General features: G+C 47.3%; 1 protein-coding gene and 1 non-coding gene across 2 annotated transcripts in view; both read left to right on the plus strand.

The window, feature by feature from the left end:
* Positions 1 to 27919, plus strand: part of LOC135817192 (receptor-type tyrosine-protein phosphatase mu-like) — a 53218-nt gene that overhangs the window by 14019 nt on the left and 11280 nt on the right. Inside the window, exons 7-16 of the mRNA XM_065330322.1 lie at positions 218 to 508; positions 1078 to 1235; positions 1835 to 1912; positions 2969 to 3035; positions 15790 to 15936; positions 20562 to 20680; positions 21746 to 21834; positions 22679 to 22800; positions 23669 to 23798; positions 24383 to 24676. Coding sequence (XP_065186394.1) covers positions 218 to 508; positions 1078 to 1235; positions 1835 to 1912; positions 2969 to 3035; positions 15790 to 15936; positions 20562 to 20680; positions 21746 to 21834; positions 22679 to 22800; positions 23669 to 23798; positions 24383 to 24676 — 1495 coding nt within the window. The remainder of the gene's footprint in view (positions 1 to 217; positions 509 to 1077; positions 1236 to 1834; positions 1913 to 2968; positions 3036 to 15789; positions 15937 to 20561; positions 20681 to 21745; positions 21835 to 22678; positions 22801 to 23668; positions 23799 to 24382; positions 24677 to 27919) is intronic.
* Trnal-uaa (transfer RNA leucine (anticodon UAA)) lies at positions 18406 to 18488 on the plus strand. The gene has a single exon. It is a non-coding gene; the product is annotated as a tRNA-Leu (tRNA).

Genomic DNA, 27919 nt, shown 5'->3' on the forward strand with positions numbered 1-27919 from the left:
ACCACTACACTTGTCAGTCTGTCAGACTGTCCGTCTCTCGGTACAGACACCAGTACCTACAACGTTGATCATGCTATGTGGTCACTTGCTTGCTGAAACACTCCCGGCAAAACATTGCCACTCAGAATGTGGCATGGCGCATAATAGCACACTGCTACTTTTCCCGCCTGTCAGCCAAACAAACCTGTTTGCTTCCCTTCTCCCGTGTCCTGTACAGCGCCTGCACCGATCACACTGCTCCGTGCACATGATATAACATCCCAGTCCCTGAACATATCCTGGCAGCCGCCTAGCTCCTTCAACGGCAATCCTCTGCCCTATTTTGTCAACTTCACTTTGGGACCCGACGTTGACATGCAGAACATCAGCTTTAGCGACGCCAATGAAACAGTGTCTGTGTTTTACGGGTCGTTGTTGCCTTTCACCGTGTACACCATCAGCGTTATTGCCAACAGCAATGGCGGAAGCAGCAGCGTAGTGACCAGGACTGTAACCACATCAACACTGTGTATGTACATGCATGTAATTGCTCATAGCACTATTTGTCTCGCTTGTGTCTCTTTCTCCCTGCATATGTTCCGTCTGTCTCGCTTGTGTCTCTTTCTCCCTGCGTATGTTCCGTCTGTCTTGCTTGTGTCTCTTTCTCCCTGCGTATGTTCCGTCTGTCTTGCTTGTGTCTCTTTCTCCCTGCGTATGTTCCGTCTGTCTTGCTTGTGTCTCTTTCTCCCTGCGTATGTTCCGTCTGTTATCTGTTAGTCGGCTTTTGTGTCTTCTTGTCCGTATGTCCACCCATCCACCTGTCTGTCTCTCCCATCATCCATCTATCTAGCCACCAATCCAACCAGCTCTCCACCCGTCCATTCAGTTGGCCATCCGTCTGCCCACCCATACATCCAAACACCCGTTCATCCACCAGTCTGTCTATCTAGCCGTCTTCTGCGTTACTATCTCAAAGTGCCACATTGCTTAGCATGCCTTGCCGTTGTTCATCTGCCTACATGCAGCTGTGGATGCTAGATTTGTTTAAGTGGTTGCTGCGCGTGTGTACATGTATTTGCTGTGTCTATTCCCTTGCAGTGCCTGGGGCTGTGCCCAGTCTGAATGTCACCTTCACGAGAAATCCTAGCAACGACCGAGCCATTGCTCAGCTCCGCTGGACACCACCGGATCAGCGAAACGGCTCCGTGACGCAATACGAGGCACGCTATCAGACCGTGGGCTCCAGCTCAGTGACGGTAAATCAATAGCGCTAAAATACAGTACTTGGACAAAAGGAGACGTTTGGCATTTCAAAATCTTGAGCGGCTGGTACCCAGTATTTAGTGGCTGTGTGTGCGTTTGTGTGTGTGTTTGTGTGTGTGTGTGTGTGTGTGTGTGTGTGTGTGTGTGTGTGTGTGTGTGTGTGTGTGTGTGTCCCCCATATGGTGCAGCGGTATGTGCAGCGATTTCCAATCGATAGGTTGAGGGTTCGATTCTCGACGATTATGGTCACACAAGTCTTTCTTCTCTTTCTCAGACTCCTCCTGACTTTTCTTTCATTCTCCTGGGTGGTTACCAACAGCCTGTGCATGCCAGAGTATGTGGTGTGATGTGTGTGTGGGAAAAAATGAAAAAGACCAAAAAGAAGGGATTCACTGGCCAGAAAAAGCCACTTCATAGCTGTGTGGTGTAGACCAGGCTGAATAGTGGCGGTCAATTCTTCAGCCTTGCAAGCTGTTGAATAGTGCAATCCCAGCACGAGTTGCTATGGCTTCTGCTGTAGCATCGCTAGCATCACCTCTGGCAATGGGCGGCAATGGTCAATGGTGTGCATGCGTGCGTGTGTTGTGTACAGACATTGCCTGCGGTGAATTCCTCCGTTCTGAGCCTATCAATACCTGGACTTAGTCTTCACTCAGACATCAGTTTTCAGGTAAGGTATGATTTGAACTTGATGCATAGGCAATACCGCAGCACTATCGGGCGCCAAAGAACGGAGAGGAGGATTGGTGTTATAGCTTAGACCGGTCTTATTCTTTATGCACTACGGTCTACGCACTGTTGCGTAGCCGCGTATGTAGCGGTATGCTGGGCTTGGTGCGATCCTAGCCTGTTTGTTCTGCAACAGTGCTCGCCAGTGCTGTGTGATTTCATGCAATGGATGTTATGGCTAGCACTCACACCGATATGTATATAGGGATCTGAGACAACCTTCGACCGTTTCCAGCCTGGCTTGTTAGATGTGCAGTGGCTGACCCATTCACACTGGTCCTGTTTGTGTGTTAACTTAGTGTGGTGCAGTGCTGGGCTGCAGAAAGACATTTAGAGGGACATCAATGAAGTGTAGGATATCGGTGTGTGCATTGGACTATGTACAGTCAACTTCGCTAATAACGACTGCGGATATAACGACAATTCGCGAATAACGACAGAATTTCCATGCCCAGAGCAAAGTCCCATCCAACTGTAATACATATAATGAGACTTCGGGTATAACGACACTTTGTGAATAACGACACTTTTCTGATGCCCCGCCGAGTGTCGGTATAAGCGAAGTTGACTGTACTGGGTAGTGGAGACAAGCGTACTGTGATGTGCATTGACTCCTTGGCCAGGCAGGTACAGTGGGACTCGCTGAGTAGATAATGTAAAACCGGGAATTTTCGGTGGTGTAATATTTTCGGCATTTCCCAAAACCAACGGTTCGGTAGCACGAAAATTTCGGTAAACCGGTTTTCCAGATCCAAAAATGCATCTTGCACACTGTACATGTGTGGCATGGCAATGTTGAATTTTAGGTCGCGTTTTACTTAAGATAAAAATTACCTGTACCGAAGTTACCGAAAATAAATCGCCACCGAGATTTTCCGGTTACAGTATACTGATAAGACCTACACTTGCTTCGTACATTTCTGTGTACTTTTGTGATGGTCCCTAAGAAGTGTACTGGTGCTCAACTGCCAATGTCCTGCTGTTGTACTGTGATTAGGTGGCAGCCTACACGACAGCCGGTCGTGGGCCGTTCACGGTGAAGATGGGAAGGACACCAGTCGGAGGTGAGCAATGCTGTGTGTACCTAAAATACATGCAAAACCACTGTTCACACTTATGCACACACACACACACACACACACACACACACATACACACATGCACACATGCACACATGCCCCCCCCCCCCACACACATACACACAGAGCAACAGTTCTTTAACTTGTCGGAAAGGAGAGCTCAGAAAGACGACAACGAAAGGAAGACAGCGTGAATGTTAACTTATAGAACAAAAGTCCGCACGCAGTGGCGCAACCAGCCCACAGCAGCGCATGCAGAGGTGAACCGCGGGCTCACAGCACAGCCAAAAGGGGCGCTCGGACCACGTCCAGGTTACAAGGACAACAGAGCCGCTAACAAGTGGTGACTGTCATTCAGTATGCAGCTCAATAACATGATGGCTATGTCGTATGCAAAGAGGGATAACGTAACTCCAGATGTACAGAGTTATTACTAAACACGGTAGTAGGGGATGACGGTGGGCTATGTATACACAGTGGCAGAGGCTCAATGTGATGCCCTTGCACTCACCAGCGCATGCAGCACTGTCACATACTCTCTCACACATATACACTATCAGGGATGGCCAACGGCAGGGAAGGAGAGATAGCATGGTCACATCATTGCCGTATTTCCCCGACTGTAAGTCGCATCCAGCTAAAAGTCGCACCCCATGTTGAGGTCTTGGGCGTATGGCTTCAGGATGTTCACTTCAGTAGTAGGTCACACTTGATTGTAAGTCGCACTTCCTCGCTCAACCTTGGGATTTGTTGCAAAAAGGTGTGACTTATATTGGGTGAGTTACCATAGCCACAGCTTGGTGTACTATCGCCATCGATAGTGTAGACTAGTTAGTGGCATTGGAAGAGGCAAGGAGCGGGTCATCTAGCACATCAAGGTGACCTCAATACGCCAGACTGACACCAGTGGCTTGCCGCCAAGAACCGTACGTTCTCTGTCCTATTCGTAGTGCTCCAAGCACATTTCCGCTCGTACCGAAAATCCCGGCACGCGTAGAGGAATATGATTGTGCGGCAAACCGCGTCAGGCTAGCTTCCGTTGAGTCTTCGCATGTTTGTAGAAGAGGTGGAGGTGTCGAAATAAGATTAGGCCGATGATCAACATGGGTAAAATGACGGTGACGATGGTATTCGTGACACACCAGGGCAGTGACTTTGCAACACCGGAAGCATTTGTTGCAAGGCTACTAGACACATTTGATGCATTTCCCCCATTCAAGATCATTTTTGTCGAGCGCGACGGCGCTTGGCATCCGGGATAAGTGGCCAAAGGAAGAACTATGATCCAATAGGTGTGCAAAAGGCTGAGGCAAGCAAACACTTTCGGCCAATACTTCCAAGTCTCCAGGACGTCATGTGGTACATCCCAGTTGTCTCCAATGGCCAGCACAGCAGGGCATACAGCTATAGCCTGGCTGCTCATCATTGACAAGCCAAGGAGAGCATTGCCACTGATGCATGTCCACGAATAACCATGGTGTGCCGATGACCAACACGTTATACCGTACGAGCCGGCATTGGACAATGTCACATTGAACATGTAGACGCTGCCAGTCCATACCATGAACATGTACGCGGTGCACTTTCTCCTTCTCTCCCACCAGTCCTTGAGCTCGCTCCATCGCCGTCCTGCCATGTCTTTGATGCTGTTCCTGTCGCATGTCCAGCTGCGGAAGCTGCGCAAGTTCTCGAATGCCGTGTGTATGTCATGTAGATCTGGGAGCGTGACTTGGAAATCGCCAAGAAATGTTTGTAGTGACTTCAGCACCTGGCAGACGATGATGAAAGTTGCCAGCAGTCCCTGGACACGGAACCCGTCCACGTACTGCGATGACGCCGTCCACGTCCACATCATACTCAGCACTGTGTTGGCGAGGGCGTTGAGCAGGAAGCGGCCTGCGGGGACAAGCGGTACCGGTGTCACCGTGTCGCCCTCGTCCTGCCAGTGACTGCACTGAATGTAGATGAACAGCAGCGTGAGAGCGATGGAGGCGAACATCAAGGAAAGGCAGTGCCCGGCTGGATCGGAATTGGCATTACTGCTTAGTTTTGATGCACTAGAAACGTTACACATGTCAATACCGCCCGCCCACAGCAGGAAAATGAGCACACTGGTTCCAGCAGATAGCTTGTCCAACGGCTTCAGCTGACTCCACTTTGCATAGGGGATATGCTGCCATGCTTCATCCGACAAGTTGAGATTAATGGCGGCCACTATGGCAATCCATGCTAATGTTCTCATCAGCGCCAAGTAGCATGAAAACGGGAATGTATGGCTAGCAGATGCAACACACCAAACCATGAGGAACCAGGCCACTGGCGAAAGGCTGCTCGACAAGTTCTCCAGACTTGCCTCCATGTAGTGTGTGAGGGTGTAGAGTGACCAACAACTGCCAATAACCAGTGCACATAGCAGCAGCCAGTAAGGCACAATGCTCTCCGTGATCACCGTGTCTCTCCCCTTCTCCTCCAGTACATCCTCCACCACAAACGTTCCAACAAACATAGTCACGCCGGCTACAAGGCTGAGCAAGAAAAAGCGTTTGAAGCGGCTGTTGCAGAGCCAGTCCAACCAGGCTAGTACGGCCCAGAAGACAGTGGAGATGGCCTGGCAGCACACTCTCCATGACGGTAGAGCACACTTCATGTCCTAGAGCTCAGAACAGGTATTCTCTGCCAGCAATCTTCTCAAAACCCTGTTTCCACTTCTCTAAGAATGACGCTCCTTTGCTTACTCTTCTGTGCTGATGTTGCTACTAGAAAATAATGAAACAACCTGCAGGGGTTGTTTTGCCCCACACTGAGTTGCGGGAACTAATTACTTCATTATATACTTGCAAAGCACAGCTATTCTACGTGGCAGAGTTCTAGGTGACAGGAGCTAGCAGCAGTCAGCCGTCCCGGGTAATCTTGCCTGGTAATCTCGCCTGTGAAAGATGACAGTTGACATGAGTCATACAAAGGGAATGCTGTGTACCAGCAGCACCTTGACGGTGATGCGAAGCGTGAATCATGTGATACAGTACAGCCGAAGAAGTGCAGTCATGTACTTAGCGTGAATCATGTGATACAGTACAGCCGAAGAAGTGCAGTCATGTACTTAGCAGTAGTCTCGTACTGCTGCATGTACATGTAGTTCGTTTTGCAGCTGACAAGGCTCACATGCATCCCAGGTATATGCCAACTCAGCCACGCACTGCATACACACACACACACCCACACACACATCCATGTACATGCACAAACATCCAGTCTGACAGGTCATGCACAGATCATGCATGAGGGAAACTCGAAGGGACTTCCCCTCGAGCAGTACCTGTTTCATAGTCATAGCCATCGTGACAGTGATGGTTTTCATCTAGTGCAGGTGGAATCCTGATACTGTAATTTCACATACTTTCGGTGTACTTCTATTTTCAGTACTTTCGGAAGTTTCGGTGCATCTATTTCATACCTAAAATTTCAATACACCGAACAAACACTGACACAGATAATCCAATAGGGAACTGCTTCTCTGTACTTAAATTTTCTGTTCACCTAACCTGATCTTTTGCCCTCATACCGAAAATATTGAGCACCTAAAATTTCTGAAAGTAGAGTTGGTGTTTCGCTAGGCTTCTGCCGCACGCAGTCCCGTAATGGGCCGTAAACCAAGCTCACACTCGACGGAGTCACTCACAACACGAAAGACTTTATGGTTGATTAGAAGTAGAACGCCATGTCGCGAACCGACTATTTCGTTCTAAGAAACTACATGTGCAAAGAAAAACACTCAGGAAATAAAAAAGGCAGCGCAGCCAAACAAAGGTACAGCTAAAAACCTCATGCCGCACGCACAAGAACACAACAACCAAAAAGGCTACACGGTGCCAAGGCTGGCTCAGCGAAACCGACCGCAGCGGAACCTAAATGGTAGCCCGCTGTACAAATTCGATAATTATTACATCAGGCATCAAGGTGCCCCCAAGGGGAGCACATGAAGACAGTAAGATGCCAGGAGATAAAGGTCAAATCACAGAGAACCGACAGCATGACCGCAATGGCAATCAGGAAGAGAAAGCAGATCGCAACTGAACATGACATGAATGTGTAGACTGAACTCCGTGGCATTCTCGCCACGCCAAGAGTACATACCTATACCTGCTCCTGCTTCAAGTTAGGTGCATTGTTAGGTTTGGGCTTCATGGTTTGACACCATATTGTACACATGATTTTAACACTCACACGCACACATGATTGGCACCCGCACGCACACATGATTCGTTTCTGATTCCCACCGCCTTCAACTCTCTGATACACGTTGTATGTGGCACCTTTTTTGCCTTTTTGCCTTCTTCTTTCTTCTTCCCCTTTGTTATCACACTCGGTCCGAGCAACACCTTTCGGTAGCTATGTGTTTCGATAGCTGCAGTGTCCGGTAGCTACTGTATCGGAGAGTGTATCTGTTATAGATTGATCTATTATTAATATTAGTCGTACGATCTACGATCTACGTTCTGCTACGTGTGTTTCTACGTGTGTCGTTCTACGCTCCTTTGATGCATGCATGATGAAGAGTGACAATGTCTTACCTCATTATGAATCAGTCTTCTTCTGCATTACGTCTGCATGGCTGACGTGTGTCTTACTTTGGTACGAGCTGACGAGGCCTATACTGTCGTGTCATAGCGCCATTAGTGCCACGACAGCACTGACGTGTCTCTGCTGCTTATCTCTCCATGATTGCCATTTTACATGTTCACTTCTAAATTATCCTAGAACAAACCAGATGGTGTTTCCTGCTGTGGTATACGCGAGTTGCATGGAATGAATCTTGCGTGCGTACGTTATAACAGTATCAAGGGAAACTTTGTGAGAGAATCCCTGCACTCTCGCCTGTCACTCTGATAGTTCAAGTCCAGCTCTGACGATGACACAAGAGTACTTTTATTCCCGTAGCCATGCAGAAGACGTTACTTCAGTAACGTCTGGCGCTAGCCAGGGTCCACACAGCTTTAATTCCCGTAGCTATGCAGAAGACGTTACTTCAGTAACGTCTGGCGCTAGCCAGGGTCCACACAGCTTTAATTTGGTGTTTGTTTGTTTGTTTGTTTGTTTGTTTGTTTGTGTCACGGCTGGAGCTATCCCGTATCTGTCCCGTATCTGTCCCGTACCTGTGACTACAAAGGCTCTACAGGATTGTACATAACAGCTGTCTACAATATTTGCGGGCTCCTGTATCTGTCCCGTACCGTTCCAATATTCGTCGTATTATGTATACGACTCCCTGATGTAGAGGGAGATTTGGAAAGAAATAGGGAGACGAGGAGGAAATTAAAGAATAGACGCCGAATAGGTGATAGGTTGCGTCAGCATAAACATACTTTGGAAGAGAGATCCCGTCGGCTCCAAAATAAGCGTGAACGAGCGATTCAGCGCCGGTCACAAGAAACGTCGGAAGAGAGATCCCGTCGACTCCAGAACGCCCGTGATCGGCAGAGTCCGCCGGTCCCAGGCAACGTCAGGACAGACATCCCGTTGAGTCCAGAACGCCCGTGATCGGCAGAGTCTAAGCCGGTCCCAGGAAACGTCAGGACAGACATCCCGTCGAGTCCAGAACGCCCGTGATCAGCAGAGTCAGCGCCGGTCCCAGTAAACGTCAGGACAGACATCCCGTCGACGCGCAGAAAAACTGAATCTGCAGCCTCTTTTGCTGTCGGACAGGATACGTATTATAGGAGACTGTAAAGTTATGTAATGTCCAAATTTCGATGTGAGCAGCAGGTCACTCGCGTTGATTTTTCGACGTGCGAGCCAAATAACGCGAGCTGAACTTTCGCGTCGCAGACATCCCGTCTACGCGCAGAAAAACTAAGGCTGCGTTTACACGACAACGATTGAAAACGATTTGCGTTTACACGACAACGAAGTAGGACCTAAACGGAACGAAATCGTTGCGTTTTCTACTATCGTTTACACGACAACCCCCGAAAACAATACCTAAACGGAACGAAATGGAAACGCACTTCAAAGTGTTTTGAAACGTTTTCAAAACGTTTTCGTTCTCGTGTAAACGGTGAAAACAGTGAAAACGATTGGAAACGGAGCGCGGTCACGGAAACCATTCCGCGCGGGACTATATTTCGCGGGAAATACCTGACCTTTGCGACCACCAGCACGTACAAACTCCGACTAACGTGTTACTTCCCGCCATTGCGCCAAGCCAGCAGGTGCTAACTCCAGCCTGATCGCCCGTTTTCCGTTTTCGTGTAAACGGTTCAAAACAATTTGCCGTACTCGTGTAAACGGTTTGAAAACGATTCGAGGCCAGCCCGTTTTCGTTCCGTTTCGTTCCGTTTCGTTTCGTTTCGTCTCCGTGTAAACGCAGCCTAAATCTGCAGCCTCTTTTGCCGTCGGGCAGGATACGTATTTTAGGAGACTGTAAAGTTATGTAATGTGCTCCACAGGCAACCATGCGTTCGGCGTCGTCATTGGGTCAACCGGTCAATGTACATGTATTACTACAAAAAGGCCAGAAAATCCGATTACTGTATTAAAATCAACTAATTTTCGCTGGCGATTTAATTTCGCTGATTTCGCCGCTTGGTACCAACCGGCCAAAGTAAATCGCAGGCCAAAGTTTGTCATATTCATGTAGGCAAATGATGCATGATTGAGCAACGGATGCAAGTGAGAGCAAAAATACCGATCGATTTCAAATTTGACGTGAAATTGCGCGTCAAGTCGGAAATAACGTGCATCTTAACCTCTCTTATAGAGAGGTTTCTATTTCTCATCGGCCAAAATTTGTTGATTTACAGTATGAGGAGATAAAAAGAAAAGAAGGAGCAAACCAAGTGTAGATGATTATTAGAGAAATAACAATCCGCAATAAATTCTGCAAATACTTTTGCCTAACTCATAATATTCAAACCGATTGAAACGTTTTTGCAAAACAGTAGACATCCTTAGCAAAAGTACGATAACGATGTGGCCAATCAACGGAAAAAGACATTTCCATCAGTTGTTATAACATGTACGATGAGCTAGGCAAAAAAAGTCATAAAAGCATAGCGTAGGGCCCTGAGCTTCCAAGCTCTCTCGTTTGGTATTTGTGTGTTTGTTTGTGTGTTTGTTTGTTTGTTTGTGTCACGCCTGGCGGTATCCCGTATCTGACGGCAAAAAAATCATAGGGATGTTATAATTTTTTCAATTCTCCTATTTTTTTCAGGCATATCCTGGGATTCGAACCCGCACTATCGCCCTACATGCATTCCCCCATACACTTCGCATTCATACCCATTCTTCCAAGTTGCTTCACGTTATGATCTTGCGTTTGAAAGCCCTATTTGAATATTGCGGGCAGCTGTATGTGGCCAGCTGTGTTTGATGGTACGGTACGGGAGACGGTGTCGTATTACCCTCGATCGTACCTGTCCCGTACCTATCCCTACCGTACCGTACCATCAAAGACGGCAGGCCACAATGCATATTCAAATAGGGCTTTCAAATGCAAGATCATTAATGTGAAGCAACTTGAAAGAATTAGTATGTATGCGAAGTGTATCGGGGGATGCATGCAGGGCGCGATAGTGCGGGTTCGAATCCCAGGTCATGTCTTAAAAAAAAAAGGAATTTTTTAAAGAATTTATAACATCCCTATGCTTTTTTTGTCTAGGTCATCAAGGCAAAAAAGCATAGCGTAGGGCCCTGAGCTTCCAAGCTCTCTCGTATATATGCTACGCTCGGCATGGCATCATTTCTCTATTTGTCATCACTATCTCTATATGGCTTTTTCCGTACGCAACTTCGCTATGTGGCCACAACATTTGGAGTCATACAGAGGAAGTCTCAACCTGAGTGGAGATGTAAGGAAAGTCGCATCTGGAGTTATATAGAGAATGACCTGGAGTTATAGAGAATGACCTGGAGTTATATAGAGAATGACCTGGAGTTATATAGAGAATGACCTGGAGTTATATAGAGAATGACCTGGAGTTATATAGAGAATGACCTGGAGTTATATAGAGAATGACCTGGAGTTATATAGAGAATGACCTGGAGTTATATAGAGAATGACCTGGAGTTATATAGAGAATGACCTGGAGTTATATAGAGAATGACCTGGAGTTATATAGAGAAAGTCACAGTGAAGCCATATACTGTAAAACCGGAAAGTCTACTAACGAGTCACAAAGTCTAACGTTTTAACGACCATTTTTTTTGTTATTTGAAAAATCGTTATCGCTAGATGTCTGTGTAAAGATGCGCATACAGATGGGTGGCCAGGTAGCCATCGTTAATCTTTCTGCACGTAATCATGCCAAAATTACAAAAAACTTTAAACTTCTTGGTCGTTACCGGGTTTACAGTAGGCACGAAGTAAACAGGTGATGACATATAGAGGAGTGAACACATATAGTGTGCTGGTGGACTACTGAGTGCTACAAATACTAGGGAGGTTTCGCTCTACGTACTTACACATGAACATCCGCATGTGTATGCATGTGTGTAGGTATGTAAGAGTCTGGTATACATTGCACATGTGCACCATCGTGTTCATGTGCAGGTGCGGACAAATCTGCACAATATTACACTGACTACCGTTTAACGAGAGAGCTTGGAAGCTCAGGGCCCTACGCTATGCTTTTTTGCCTTGATGACCTAGACAAAAAGAGCATACGGATGTTATAAATTCATACAAATTTTTCCTTTTTTTTTTAAAGACATAACCTCGGATTTGAATCCGCTCTATCGCCCTGCATGCATCCCCCGATACACTTCGCATACATACTAATTCTTCCAAGTTGCTTCACGTTATGATCTTGCATTTGAAAGCCCTATTTGAATATGCATTGTGGCCAGCCGTCTTTGATGGCACGGTATGGTACGGGACAGGTATGGTCGAGGGTAATACGACACCGTCTACCGCCTTGATGACCTAGGCAAAAAAAGCATAGGGATGTTATAAATTTTTCAATTCTCCTATTTTTTTAGGCATAACCTGGGATTCGAACCCGCACTATCGCCCTACATGCATTCCCCCATACACTTCGCATTCATACTCATTCTACCAAGTTGCTTCACGTTATGATCTTGCGTTTGAAAGCCCTATTTGAATATTGCGGCCAGCTGTATGTGACCAGCTGTGTTTGATGGTACGGTACGGTACGGGACAGATACGGGATAGCGCCAGGCGTGACACAAACACACAAACAAACACCAAATTAAAGCTGTGTGGACCCTGGCTAGCGCCAGACGTTACTAAAGTAACGTTTTCTGCATAGCTACGGGAATTAAAATGTTATTTTAAGCAATTGGCTGTGACTTGCAGCGTGATATGCTTTCCTTCTTTTGATCTGTCCCCGGGGAAAATTGCGGGAAAAAATCGCAAAAATCAAAGGATGTGGACGCTGAGCAGCGCTTTGAGATGGCGGACAACATGGCAGACGGCGCGAGGAGTTTCGTTGGTGAGAGGGTACGTGTGTTGTTGTGAACGTGATGAGTATGTGAGTTGTGTATTTTCTGTTCTCCCAACATTTTGTTCTTTATTATTTGCTCTCCTCGAGGGTAAAGAGGCGCCCGCACAGCGCGTGTGTTCTGTTTGTTTTTTGATTTGCTCTTCTATGAGGATAACTAGAGGCCCCCACAGAGCCAGTGGATTCTGTTCTTTTTGTTATTCTTATGATTTGTGCTCTCACATTTTTAGAATTTTTGCGTGATCGTGAGGTGGTGTGTTGAGTGCACTAGTTTAGAGTTTTTGAGGTTATCAGTTCCCACACGTGTGACAGCGATCGTGGCTGGTGTTCTGGGTGGGCGGACAGAGTTTTTTTGAATAATCTGCAGTGCAGGCAGAGGTATAATATTATTATTTCTGGGTGTGACTGGTGTGGTATGATTGAGTGATTTGTGTGATCTTTTCCTCTTTTTACTCTGTTTTATTATTAGAATCGAGGACGATTCTACTCTTGGGAGGGAGTTATGTTGTAGTACGATATTTTGTGTACGTCATGTTGGTGCATGCGCGTGTTGCTGTGGTGTGAAAAGCTGTCTTCGTCTTGAGTTCATGATGTCTTCGTCTTCAGTTCGTCATGTATAGTTGTGGTTCCGTCGTCTTGTCAAAAAAAAAAAATCGCAAAAATCGCGGGAAAAACGCGGCATAATATGGCATAATTTGCGGTGAATTTGCGGTAAATATGCGGTAAATATGCGGTGAATAATATTGATGTGCGGCAATTTTCGGTGAGTATGTAGTGAAATCAATCAGTTACAAGTCTCTAGTGTAAGCACTCGTCATATTTGAGTAAAAAGCCGCCACGATGAGACGTTGCTGACCGAACAGTGCACTGTGTGTACGTACGTGTAGTGCAACAAAAAAGTTCAAAAAACGCGGGAAAATTGCGGAAAACGCGGTCTTTTAAAAAATCGCCAAAAAACGCGGAAAAAAACGCGGCCGCGGAATCGCAATTTTCCCCGGGGACAGTTTGATCAGGCTGCATTGCGCCCCTGTCTTATATAGCTGTCAAAACACAATATTTATACGAGCACATTTTGGAACTTCCTATCTCAATCCCCTTCACATCATGATCATCTTTCCCGGTGTGACTTGAAATGATAAATTGATATACGTATCTACTATAACGATTTCCCAAAATTGACTGGTTTAAATGATAAATTGTTAACTAATTTTGACATAATGGTATGTTTCATGGCTACTAACTTAGACTAAGAAAAGGCATTTTGGCCTGAGAGGGATAGTGCGTGGCTTTCCTGATGGATGCGGAAAGAGTTGGAAGGGCCGCTTCTGAGAGGCCTTCTACAGCAGCCATTGTGTTTTGTCTTTGAGCATACAGTGACATGGTGTTTGTAGCATTGCCATGGTTACTTCTCAGTATTCACCATTGTATACCTTTCACAGCTGCTGTGCTTCAAAGAGGACAGACACAACCGTTTTTTTTAAGCAGTGCTATTATCGACTCGGCAAAGCCGCTTCGACTGATCCGAACCATTGCCGGACCAAAATTCGACTAGCACACATGTTTAGAGCAGTACAGTACTGTTGGGCGCCGAAGAACGGCCAGGCTAGAATTTCACCAATTTTAAGAACGGCCAGGCTAGAATTTCACCAATTTTAAGAACGGCCAGGCTAGAATTTCACCAATTTTAAGAACGGCCAGGCTAGAATTTCACCAATTTTTAAGAACGGCCAGGCTAGAATTTCACCAATTTTTAAGAACGGCCAGGCTAGAATTTCACCAATTTTTAAGAACGGCCAGGCTAGAATTTCACCAATTTTAAGAACGGCCAGGCTAGAATTTCACCAATTTTAAGAACGGCCAGGCTAGAATTTCACCAATTTTTAAGAACGGCCAGGCTAGAATTTCACCAATTTTAAGAACGGCCAGGCTAGAATTTCACCAATTTTAAGAACGGCCAGGCTAGAATTTCACCAATTTTTAAGAACGGCCAAGCTAGAATTTCATCAATTTTTAAGAACGGCCAGGCTAGAATTTCACCAATTTTTAAGAACGGCCAGGCTAGAATTTCACCAATTTTTAAGAACGGCCAGGCTAGAATTTCACCAATTTTTAAGAACGGCCAGGCTAGAATTTCACCAATTTTTAAGAACGGCCAGGCTAGAATTTCACCAATATTTAATGATAGCTTGCATAGACCTCGGTCCTACCGGTAGGACCATCATACACAGACATGCTGCAAGGCCTCTGTTCTAACATTGACCCAAAACTTGACCCTAAACTGTTGCTCAGGGGCTAATGAAGGAATCCACAAATTTTAGGCGTGATCGCACAAGGCATACTACGAAATTCCATGGTAACAGCAAATGGTAACCATGGAAACGGTGTATGGAATTATGCATTCCACTGCCTTGGCAGACTGATAAAAACATTAGTACCTCACCACGATTGATGTGCCATGGTCAAAATTCACTTTGGACAGAGGTGCTAGCGCTCCGACAGGAGTATGTGCGGCCATTTTGACAATTGATAAAATTGCGCATATGCAATGCACTGGACATAGTCTTGCATTTTGCGCCATTACTTTGCCTGACAAAGACCTCATCTCAACAATTGTTTCAAGAAATTTCTCAACCAAAAGCACTTTTGCAGCGCGATTTCTTGGGTCCTACCGGTAGGACCCGTGGTCCTACCGGTAGGACGGCATGCAAGCTATCATTAAGAATGGTCTAGGCTGGATTTTTGCAGATAAGAACGGAACCCGTAATGTAAATGTACACTATAATGTACACTCAGACGTATAGCTGTGCATAAATGTACCGTAATCTCGCGCACTTAGTATAAGGGACATGTTCTTATTCTCGAATATAAGAGCACTCTCGCTTATAAGAACATGCACCAATAAGTGAATGAAAATCACAAAACAACATGAGGTTCATCATGGTTCCACTGTACTGGGATTCACCAATAGTATGCGTACTTGCACATGTACATGTCAATGCGATGTTTGTCTCTCGCATATAATCGAACGAAAATGCACTTGTGAGAACCAAAAACAGCGAGATTATGGTACATGTAAGACTGTACCATCGAATAAGAACGAAACGGCTGTGTTCGCTAAAGATTAGAACGGGCTGGGCCAGAACCCTGACCCCCCAGTTCTTCGGCGCCCAGCAGTACTGTAGTCCATGTGCACCTGCTGTAGCATACACAGAGTATGAACGCCTAGGGTAGGCCAATCAAACACCGATGCTGTATTATTATGCGTGATGTTGTTCGTACAGTGCCGTCTTCACCGCCGACAATCGCAGTGCCGGCTACAGAAAGTGCCAACGATACGTCGGTCGGTCTCTTGATCACGGCAGCGGGCAGCGTGAACGGCCCAATCCAGACCTATGCCATTCTGGTATCGTACTGCACCCTACAGACCGGTGAGTGTGGTACTGTTCACATGTTACTACTGACAGTAATCTGCTGACAATTGTTGTCATAGCCTTTCATATCTTACAGAGACAGTGCACCTTAACCTGCAATAGTGCTCAAATGCCCGGAATGGGCTAGGCCTTGACGGATTATGCTAATATTTTCGTGAAATTATGCTTTTCGCATTGCTGAAAAAATTGCAGAATTATGCTATTTTTATGCTAAAAGTTACCATATTATGCCGCATTATGCTCACATATGCTGCTAATGCATAATGGTTCTGTGCAAAATAACAGGGGAATTTTTTTGTAGAGGGCGTTGTACTGTAATAGCAAAAGTTCAACGGGGTCAACGCACCGTCCGACCTAGCTACGACCATCACTGATTGTAGTGGACTGGACATGTTACCAAGGGAGTCGTAAACCTACAACTTCCTAGTGCATCTACTTGTACTTGTACTTGTAGAACATGTACAACTGTATGGAATTTGATGCGAACAGGCGGATTATTACAATTTTATGCGATTCGTATGCAATTTGCCTCGAATTATGCGATTATTCGATTTTGGTAGGAATTATGCGAAAAATTATGCTAGCATAATCCGTCAAGGCCTAGAATGGGCAGAGCGTAGTACAGTCAGACCTCGTTTATCCGGTCCTCGTTTATCCGGATCCCTCGCCATCCGGAAGAAAATCGCTGGTTACCGATGTGCAGCATATGTCATGCATACAACATAACCGGACCTCGCGATCCGCACACCGGTGCATGATTTTGTGTACAAACAGGTTAAAATGTGTACAAAAAGCTTCGTCGTATCCGGTTGCATGTGGCTGGCTAGCGCTTGCAGAAGCTAGTATCAGGGAGTTGTACAAGCAAATGAGGTCCTTGACCTGCTGGGTGTATGCGGACAGCACTCAGTTGCATGCACTTGTCATTTTCCTCACTTGTTTTACATACTGGGCACGCTAGTTGTACTGCATAGGACCTGTCTACATGTATGTACGATGTCATTGCTTTTGACATGCCACATGCATATACATGCATATACAGTATGTATGTTCAGTTATCCGGTTACCTCGCCTATCCGGATATTTTTGTGGAAAACAGATGTATGCGGTTAAGCGAGGTCTGACTGTACGCAAGAGGTACACAAAAGGAAGTAAAATAGGGCTGTTTCGTTACTCAGAGTTTCATGGCAAAAACCAATCATCAGACAACGTTAGGAGATTCATATTTTACGTGTGATACTGTAAACCGCCCAATATTCGCGTCACTAACAGGGCCGGAGGAAGGAGTTCGGGAGTGGTCCGGCCAACCTTTGAGGGGGTCGGGGGGACCTCCCCCGGGAGAAATATTTAAAATTTACGTGAAATAGAGCGAATTTGGGCATCTCTAAGGCTCCAGAAAATGCAGAAAATTATAGTAAAAGAACACAAACACAACTTTTTATCCATATCAGCCATACAGTGCCGGTCACGGAGTCCTGAGCTACTTCGAAGCACATCACACGTCAGCAGTACAGTCGAGTCATGTACCTCTGGATTTTTTACACCGGTTTTGCACGAATCACATGGACCATCCAGCTGGGAAAGTGGTCCGGCCATGGCCGGACCAGCCTGACCGGTTCCGCCGGCCCTGACTAAGTTTTCGCGATTTCTTAGAACCAGCGAGTTTGCGATGGCAAAAGTTCGCGAAGCACTGGGGCCACTTACATACACCCACTGTTGAAGTTGGATTTCACGATGGTTAATATTCGCGTTATGCTCTTTTGAAGTGTTTTTCGCGGAAATAGCGAACATTAATCCGTCGCGAATATTAGGCAGTTTACAGTATGGCGGATACACGTGACCTTAGCAGTAACCACGTGTTGGTGGCCAAACAGTTGGTCAGGCAATGACAGGACAAACCGGACTGGTTCCGGCGCACCCATGTAGTTTTGGCGCAATGTGATGCCAAGAGTTCATAACCCCGGCCCCAGGTTACCGTATTTCCTCGATTATTAGACCCGGTCTATTGTTTTTTGAAGAGGGTTGGACCCCCGGTCTCTTATTTGGGCATGGTCCATTATTTGAGCACGAAGTTCTATATTATGACGTGTTAAAAATCCACCATTTCCAGCGATGGGCCGATGAAAATATAGTGGACCATGCTCAATAATGAAAGAAAGCACTAGCCACTAAGTTGCGCAACCGAAAATCGCGTCCTTTTTGATCCACCACGTGCTTTCTTAGTGCGCATGCGCAAAGCGATGAACTCAAATAAGAGACCGGGTCTCTTATTCGGGCATGGTCTACTATTTTTCCGTGAGGCCTCTAGGAGGGTCTGCTATTTGAGCATGGTCTATTATTCGAGCATGGTCCATTAATCGAGGAAATACGGTATGAGGTTATGAACTCTTGGTGTTATGGCATTGCAAGGTTCTCTTTTGTAATGATGGTGAGGAGATAACGCCGCTTTCCATAGGCAAAAATTGTGGGACCAGGGTGGCCGAGTGGTTAAGGCGTTGGACTTAAGATCCAATGTGCGTATGCACACATGGGTTCGAACCCCATTCCTGGTATATATTTTTTGTAAGTTTTACAACTTTTTTTGCATCTTTGGAGACAGCATTGGTGAGATAAGTTGTGCATAGCTGGACAGTGCGACATTCGTCACACACCATTTTTTCTATTTTAGACTGGGCAGTGAGTACCCAGTAGCACCCCTTGGGCTGGGCAGTGAGTTCCCAGTTGTACCCCTTGGGCTGGGCAGTGAGTTCCCAGTTGTACCCCTTGGGCTGGGCAGTGAGTTCCCAGTTGTACCCCTTGGGCTGGGCGAGCAAGAATTCATAATATGCCCTATCCCCATGCCAGGCCTTTGGAGCGCGGCATAGCCAGTGTGGTTGTGCATGCACAGGTTCTTCCCAGCATGTATTAAAGCCCAGTTCTTGTGTGTTACTGTTGTAGTACGATATTTTGTGTACGTCATGTTGGTGCATGCGCGTGTTGCTGTGGTGTGAAAAGCTGTCTTCGTCTTGAGTTCATGATGTCTTCGTCTTCAGTTCGTCATGTATAGTTGTGGTTCCGTCGTCTTGTCACAAATATAGTCTTCTAAATGTAGTTATCGTCGTCCATTTGTACAAGTGTGGAGATGGCACGGGACTGGGAGCAGGTAGAGAAAGGGAGTTACAACATTGGTGGCAGCGGTAATGGAAATTTGTAAATCTCAACTTCTGGATTCGTCCTGCGTGGCCTTCGCTCCCAGTTTCCGATGTCATCTCCAGTCGTCCTATCGTCACAGTTTCGTCCGTCTTCAAGAAGTTCGCCCGTCGTCCTCGTCCTTCATCATTCGTCTCTCCCGTCTCTTGTCAGTCGTCGTCACTGGTGGTCCCGGACACGACGTAAAACTGTGCCCAGAAGAAAAGGAAAAGAAAAAGAAGGATAGTTGGTCCCGGACACGACGTAAAACTGTGCCCAGAAGAAAAACTGAAACAGAAAAAAAGAAGGATGGAAGGTGAAGGCTGCAGTGTGAGGATGTGGACGCTGAGCAGCGCTTTGAGATGGCGGACGACATGGCAGACGGCGCGAGGAGTTTCGTTGGTGAGAGGGTACGTGTGTTGTTGTGAACGTGATGAGTATGTGAGTTGTGTATTTTCTGTTCTCCCAACATTTTGTTCTTTATTATTTGCTCTCCTCGAGGGTAAAGAGGCGCCCGCACAGCGCGTGTGTTCTGTTTGTTTTTTGATTTGCTCTTCTATGAGGATAACTAGAGGCCCCCACAGAGCCAGTGGATTCTGTTCTTTTTGTTATTCTTATGATTTGTGCTCTCACATTTTTAGAATTTTTGCGTGATCGTGAGGTGGTGTGTTGAGTGCACTAGTTTAGAGTTTTTGAGGTTATCAGTTCCCACACGTGTGACAGCGATCGTGGCTGGTGTTCTGGGTGGGCGGACAGAGTTTTTTTGAATAATCTGCAGTGCAGGCAGAGGTATAATATTATTATTTCTGGGTGTGACTGGTGTGGTATGATTGAGTGATTTGTGTGATCTTTTCCTCTTTTTACTCTGTTTTATTATTAGAATCGAGGACGATTCTACTCTTGGGAGGGAGTTATGTTGTAGTACGATATTTTGTGTACGTCATGTTGGTGCATGCGCGTGTTGCTGTGGTGTGAAAAGCTGTCTTCGTCTTGAGTTCATGATGTCTTCGTCTTCAGTTCGTCATGTATAGTTGTGGTTCCGTCGTCTTGTCACAAATATAGTCTTCTAAATGTAGTTATCGTCGTCCATTTGTACAAGTGTGGAGATGGCACGGGACTGGGAGCAGGTAGAGAAAGGGAGTTACAACATTACTTTGTGTGTCTCTGCTCACTGATGTGTTGCTGTTGGTGTTGTTGTTTGAATTCTTTATTCTCACGATTGCACCATCGCCAATAAGGGATGTTGTTGTTGTTGTTGTTGTTGTTGTTGTTGTTGTTGTTGTTGTTGTTGTTGTTGTTGTTGTTGGTGGTGGTGGTGGTGGTGGTGGTGGTGGTGGTGGTGGTGGTGGTGGTGGTGGTGTTGGTGTTGTTGTTGTTGTTGTTGCTGTTGCTGTTGTTGTCGCTGTCGCTGTCGTTGTTGTTGTTGTTGTTGTTGTTGTTGTTGTGAATGACTGCAGGTGCTATTCCTGACACGGCACTGACGTTCCAGGCGTGCACGCTGGGCTGCCAGTGTGCACCGTACGTCTCACACTTTGGCACGCTGAGTCAGATCGGATACGGCGCGTCGGGAGGACAGGTACAGATGTTTTAAACGCATACCGTACACGTGCAGCATCGAGCAACTGTGAACAGCAATCCTGAAAAAATTGCTTAACTATGACCAGGAGCTCTCTCACAGCAGCACTTGTTTGGATACTCACTGTCATAGTATGGAAATAACTTGCGATGGCAATTACCGTTCCGTTTCTTATTTGTTATCATCATTCCACCTCCTTGATCATCATTGATAGTTCATTCCGGTGCCCTGGCCCTAGCCAAGTCTGCTGGAGCAACGCGGAGCAAAAGAGGAGCACGACAGCACCAATGCACTCTCTCCTGACAGATGGAAAGTGAGAAAAAAAGGAAGACATCCCATACCTATGAAAAGCATGAATGCCGCAGACATCATCACACAACATGACAATATAGCGTGGTGAATCTGGTGATGTCTGCGGCATTCATACTTTTCATAGCTCTTATTAAATCATTGTCTCCCCGTAGATCATTCATTCCTTACCTGTCCATTTTAAAATGCTATACAGTCAGTCGGCCATGAGCCACGGTATCTCTGTAGAAGTAATTAAAATAACCTAGACCAGTAGGAGCAGTTCTTTGTTTCTATGTTGTCTGGTAGTTGTAGTTGGGAAGCTTGAAACTCAGAGTTCCAACAAATAGTTCTGGTTGAGAGCATTGGCCCTCGAAGCCTGAGGTTACGGATTCAATTCCCAGTTCCAGCAAAGATCCCCCCCCCCAGCCCACCTGGGAGTGGGTACCTCACTAGAGTTGGGGAGGCAAAGGCGACGGGGGAGAGGGGATGATCGCCATCCTCGCTATGCCAAGCTAATATTTTAAACAAGACATCTCTAATATCTGCTCTGCTGTCAGAATTGACCATGTACGGGCCTGCTCAATGAAATCCAGTCGAGTTACTCAACTTTGCGCCTTGCACTGTTTTGCAGCTCTGTGTGTTCGCAGGTCTAGGGCTACGCCATGTCCGGCGGGTACTTGAGAAACGCGACTGGACTTCATTGATATACTTTATACTGTACTATCTGTATCTCTGCCTACCTTTGCCTCACACCATGTGTGTTGTGTTCCGCAGTCACATGCCGTCGTCGGTGTTTCCAGCACCACCTGTCTCAGCGCGGACGTTGTCTGCAATCCTGCACTGAGCAACAACGCTTCATTCGTGTAAGTTCATTCTGACAACATAAACTAGACCAACACTGCCATCTACAGTCCATTCATGTAAAACTGGCTCTCCAACTTGTTGGTGTCCCGCACACATTGATATTGGTATTGAAATATACAAAACTTCGGCAGCTATTTCATTTCGGCTAAATTCGGCACTGACCCAAAACGCCGGAATTAAAACGCTGATGAAATTTTTCACATTGGCTTTGGTGATCTACTAGTGTTTTAACTATTAACCCCGTGCCGAAAATAAATCGCTGCCGAAATGTCAAAAATCGTGAAATGCCGAAATTTCGCGTCGCCGAAATTTTGTTTATTTTAATACAGTAGTGGGAACAAACTGTATATTCTACTTTTGTATTACCTGCAATTCTTCCTTGCCATGTTTGGGGCTGGAACAGACCAAGGATAGGGGTTGGAAATTCGGCCAGGTTTTGCAAAACCAGGACAGGTACGCCATGGAAAAATGTATGGAGAAACCGCCATGTTCACTATAATGATCCTGCATGTAAACATCACAGACACATGCGTCCATGCGTACAACTCAAGTGCATCACACGCTTACCCTTCAAGACGCCTGGCATGCACATGCGCAAACGCACAGTGAACGTTGAATAATGCGCCAGCCGCGACATGTGTTGTGGCATATATTTGTATATTTCTCTTTGAAGATATGTTTTCGTTGCTACCAGCTTCGGTCTCATATTCTCTGTGCTGCACTGATGGGTCCCGCAAAGGACGAAACAGTTCTGTCCGTAGGTTGAGTATGTCTGTATGTCCGTCTGTCTGTCTGTCTCACTGTCTCTCTGCCCGTGTGATCCTGGAATTGATTCTGGTGCAGCATCACAGTCAGAGCGTACACTGCGTTCACAGCAACGGGTGACAGTGCGCAGCCAAGCTTGTCAGATTTCAGCGACAGCTCCAACAACTTGTACGCACAAACGAGCCGAGTGGTCATGACAAGTAAGCGTGGCAGCTGCATGTTGTGATAACGTACACACACTGCAGCAGTATGATAGCATGTTGTAATACTGTACGTAACACGTACTTCAATAGCATGATAGCATGACTGTTGTAATAATGTACATGTACAACAACAGCGGCATGGCAGCATGTTGTATAAACAGCAGCATGGTATTGTTGTGGACATGGAAATCCGATCGAATGACTCGGGGCCGGTGCCCTCAGCGCGTACAGAACGTTGCATGCAGTGTAGGCCCAGACAGATCCTGCCGGCAATTCTTTCGGCAAATATCGAAGAATTGAAAGAGCGATAATTGCCGGCAAAATCGGAGCAAAATATCGAGCTGTTGGGTAAAATCGATGCCTGATACTTGCATTTCCTTGTTTGTTACCCGTTCAGCAGGGTACACTACCCAGGACGAGATCATGTCACCGAAATATCACTGGGATTCACTGTGGATCGACATGATTTTGGAAGAACTCAGGGACACGTGTGTGGAAACCCGTGTTGAGAAACCGACCCTGCGATTTTTATGAAATGCTGTACGGGATTGTACGGGAAGTGAATAAAAGACACGTTTTTCCGGAGCAAAATGGAGCAAAATATCGAGTTTCTTGTGCCAGGCTCGGCAAAATATCGAGGCAAGCGGAGCAGAATCTGTCTGGGCCCAATGCAGTCCACGTGTTGATCTTATGCGTACTCACAGCTGCATGGCCGGCGCCCTGGACCGCTTGACCTCCTTTCTATTGAATTTCTAGGTTTCTGCTTGCATGGGTTACATTGCGCTTGGGTTGATGTTCACAGCAAATGTGTTGCATGATGCATTCATGGTAACTAACTTGTTGTCTTCTGGATATCCATTTGCAGCTACTCCACCACTAGTTGGTCGTGGTGACGACAGCCAAGCGACGGTTCCTGGTGCTGCTATAGCCGGTGGAATTCTCGGAGGACTGGGCTTCATCGTTCTCTTTGCCAGTGGCTTTCACTACATGAAGACGTGAGTCCGTATCTCTGCACATTGTTAGACCACTCTGCTGTGCCACGGTATTCTACTACAGTCAGACCTCGCATAACCGCACACATCCGTTTTCCACAAAAATATCCGGATAGGCGAGGGAACCGGATAATCGAACACACATACTGTATGTAAGCATGGCATATGCTGTACATTTGTAACCAACTATTTTCTTCCGGATAAGCGAGGTCTGACTGTACACCCATACCCCCCCCCCCCCCAATCCCCACTGTTGCTGCCACTGCCACTGCCACCGCAACACCAATCACAATCACCATCACCATCGCCACCGCCGCCACCACCACTACCACTTGTATTCGGGGGGGGGGGGGGAGGGGCTTGTATTCGAGCCCGTACGGTGATCATGTGTTGGCAGGTTTCCAGTGTGTAGGATGTCCATCAACGCTTCCATAGTTATTGGCCAGTTTTCTTGTTTTGTTTACCGTCGGGAATTTGAGAGCGCGAGCCAGATAATCGCCCAACTCATGCCCCAACTAACCTGTCTGTGGTGTTATCTCTCTCTCTCTCTCTCTGTGCTACGCGTGCATGTACATGCTTCTGTGCAGCGAGGCTGGTCAGGAATTCCGCGACGGCTTGCTGGGCACTCTACGGCATCACTCACGCGATAGCTTCACGCTGCCGCTGGAGGCATTAGGCAAGTGGCCCGTACGGCATGACGTCTCCTCCGGCCTGCACCTGGCAACAGCCTCCATGTCCATTCCGGGACAGTTTCACAAAGTACACAGCCGCGAAGAGTTGGAGCTGAGTAAGTTGGCTGACGATGGAATGGCGCCAATCAAACCAGAGCGGAAACCGCCGCCAATTCACGGCACATCGCTTGTCGGCGACCAGTACTCAAGGTAAGGCTGCAGGAAGTCATTATGTACTGTCGGGTCAGAACTGGGGGTCAGCCTCCTACCCTGGACCATTCTTATTTTCATGTACTGCAGTCTATGCACAGTTGAGTCACTGTGTATACATTGGCAGGGAACACGATAACGGTCGGACATCGGACATTTTCCGACCATTTTCTATTCAAACCCGGCGCTTTTTTACTTAAACGGACAATCTGTCCGACCGAAATAATTGAATGGGAAAGAGAACGACAGAGGACAGTGGCGCTCTGGCTGGGAAGAAGTCTCAAGAAGTTAGAGCAGCAACCTGTGACAAGAGGGTTTTACGGCATAGCAGGGAGCTGTCCACTTCAGTGTAGCTCCAGTTTGAGCTTAGCAAACGATAAAGAAGGAGTTTTGAAATGATTTTTTTTTCTCGCTTCCTGGTGAAGCTAGGAACTATTCCGCGGCGCGTTTGTACGATCCGAAAAATTGAAAACGTCCGTGTTCCAGGGGAAACGAGGCGCCAGAAATGTACCAGCTTGCGATATGCCTCTATCGAAAGGAGCAGTCTTCTCGCTATCCAGTCAAGTACGCTCCTGTCGAAAAAGCGACGTGCAAGGTCGATGAAGCAACAGCAGCTAAAGTTAGTCATAAATTCAATGTCGCGTAGAATCTACCTGCTGTTCAAAGAGCACATCACGTTTGCAAAGATGGGATCCTTCAGCCAACTCGAGTACTCGTATTGACATGGTGTCGATCCTGGAGCTGGCAACAAGAACGGGCGAACAAGTGCCCATTTTGTCTTTTGCTGACTTCATAAAAATTACTTTGTCGTCGAAAAACCAGCTCAAATCCGATGTGTGCAGAAACACTGCACGCTCACAGTCACATAGTCCCAGTTACTGTGTTTGCTGCACAATGCACAGAGATTTGAACCAGTGTTACATCTACTTGACTCGAGATCTGTGTGATGTGACTTGTACTTTTGTAGCACCGCACTGTAATACTAATAATAGCATCAAGAGTATGTACCCCCCCCCCCCCCAGGGGGAGGGGGGGGGAGTATGTACATGTACGTGTATGAAAGTGGTGGAAAAATAAGAGTCCCTGACATGTACATGTATCACAAAATCTGCCAAATCACAGTGTCCGGCCATGTCCGACCGTTTCCAGAAGTGGCAGGACATTGTGTCAGAGCAATTTCGAAATCTTATCGTGTTCCCTGCATTGGTATGCTGTGCTTTTGTGCATGTGTGCGTGTGTGTACATGCATGCATGTGTGTGTGTGTGTGTGTGTGTGTGTGTGTGGCAAAGCTGGAGGTTCCTCGCGTATAGTCCCCGAGCTTGTGAAAGCAGGTGGCCATGATTCCCTGGACGCATTGCTGGATCTCGTCCAACTTGCTTGGACGACGGCCACTGTTCCGCAGGAATGGCGCGATGCCGAGTTGGTTCCTGTTCCCAAGAAGGGCGACCTGTCCAAATGTGATAATTGGCGGGGTATTGCCCTTCTTGATGTTGTTGGCAAGGTGTGTGGCCGCATGATTCAAGATCGCCTGCAGTTGTTGGCTGAGTCGGAACTCCCAGAGTCCCAGAGCGGCTTTCGGCCAGGCAGGGGCTGTGTTGATGCCATCTTCTCGCTCCGCCAGCTAATCGAGAAAGCATACGAACATCGTCAGCAGCTCTTCTGTGTGTTTGTGGATTTGAAAAAGGCGTACGATTCTGTACCACGCGCTGCTCTCTGGGTGGCCTTGGGCCGACTTGGGGTCCCGCAACAGCTAGTGGCCCTGATTAAGGCTTTCCACACCTCTACCTCTGCCTCGGTCCGAGTTGGCAACTCCACCTCTGATGAGTTCCCTGTGGTTAATGGTCTCCGACAAGGATGTGTCATGGCACCCGTTCTCTTTAACCTGTACTTCGGGGCGGTTGTTGAGACATGGCGTGCCCGGCTAAAGGATGCAGGTCGTAGTCACTCTGTCAGCATCCAGTTTTCCATCGATGGCCAACTCTACCCCCGCTCATCATCGCGCAGGGCTGGCGAGTCACTGTCTGTTAGTGACCTGGAGTATGCTGATGATGCCGTTCTCGTGTCTGAATGCCGTAGTGATGCTGAGTTTGGTGTGGAGCTCTTCTGTAGTGTTGCCCGAGAATTTGGACTAACTGTGAGCATCGCCAAGACGAAGATCATGACGGCGGGCCATGGGGTCTCTGCTGAAGACTCGGCTGACATCGTTCTCCCCCTTGGCACTATCGAAGCCGTGCCGAAGTTCACCTACCTAGGATCCATAGTGACCCCTGACAGTCGTTCTTCATCCGACATCAAGCGCCGTATTGCCGAAGCCTCAAAGGCCTTCGGAGCCCTCCAGAAGGTATTCACTGACAGATCTCTGTCCCTCTCTAGTAAACGCCACCTGTACATGGCCTGCGTTTCCTCAATATTACTGTATGGCGGAGAGTGTTGGACCCCACTCCAACGGGATATCAGAAGTTTGGATAAATTCCACCATCAATGCATCCGGACTGTCCTCAGCATCACCAAGCCTCGTCCGTGGTCCGAGCGGCTGTCATCCACAGACCTGCGGAACCGTTGGGGAGACCCAGTACTGATGTCTACACGCCTCCGCAATCGGCGTCTGGAATGGACTGGGCACGTTGCGCGTATGGATGAGGATCGCACCCCCCTCCAACTCCTCTTTGGGTGGCTACCTGTGCCTCGGCCGTTTTGTGGTCCCCGGCGACGGTGGAAAGACACGGTGATGACCGACCTCAAGGTTGCACTGCAACAGCCATCTCAGTGGTTCATCCTTGCTCAAGACCGCCAACAGTGGAGGGAAGTACGGGTTGCCCCTCAGTCGAGCTCCACCATGCCCAAGTCTGTGCATTGCGCAGTGTGTGACCGGAACTTCTCACGGGTCTCAGATAGAACGCGGCACAAGTGCACCACTCAGAGACGGCTTCCCATCCAGCTCCAGCGTGGATCAGTGCAATGCCAGAACTGCCAGAGGTGGTTCCGCAGCAAGGGTGGCTACTCTGTTCATCGATGCCAGCCTGTCACGAGTTCTCCTACACCAACAGTCAGTATGTCTGTGCCACTTTCAGCTTGTTGCCAGCAGCACTGCCCAACATGTCAGCGATGCTTCCGTTCTGCGGCCGGGTTCAAGCGTCACAACTGCAATCGTGGTGCGAGACCATCTGCTGCTGAGAGAGCAGCTCTGCCCCTCAGCTGCCCACATTGTAAACGCAATTTCCGCCGGCAGCAGGACCTAGCCA

This window comes from Sycon ciliatum, chromosome 5 (genome assembly GCF_964019385.1).
Source record: "Sycon ciliatum chromosome 5, ocSycCili1.1, whole genome shotgun sequence".
NCBI lineage: Eukaryota > Metazoa > Porifera > Calcarea > Leucosolenida > Sycettidae > Sycon > Sycon ciliatum.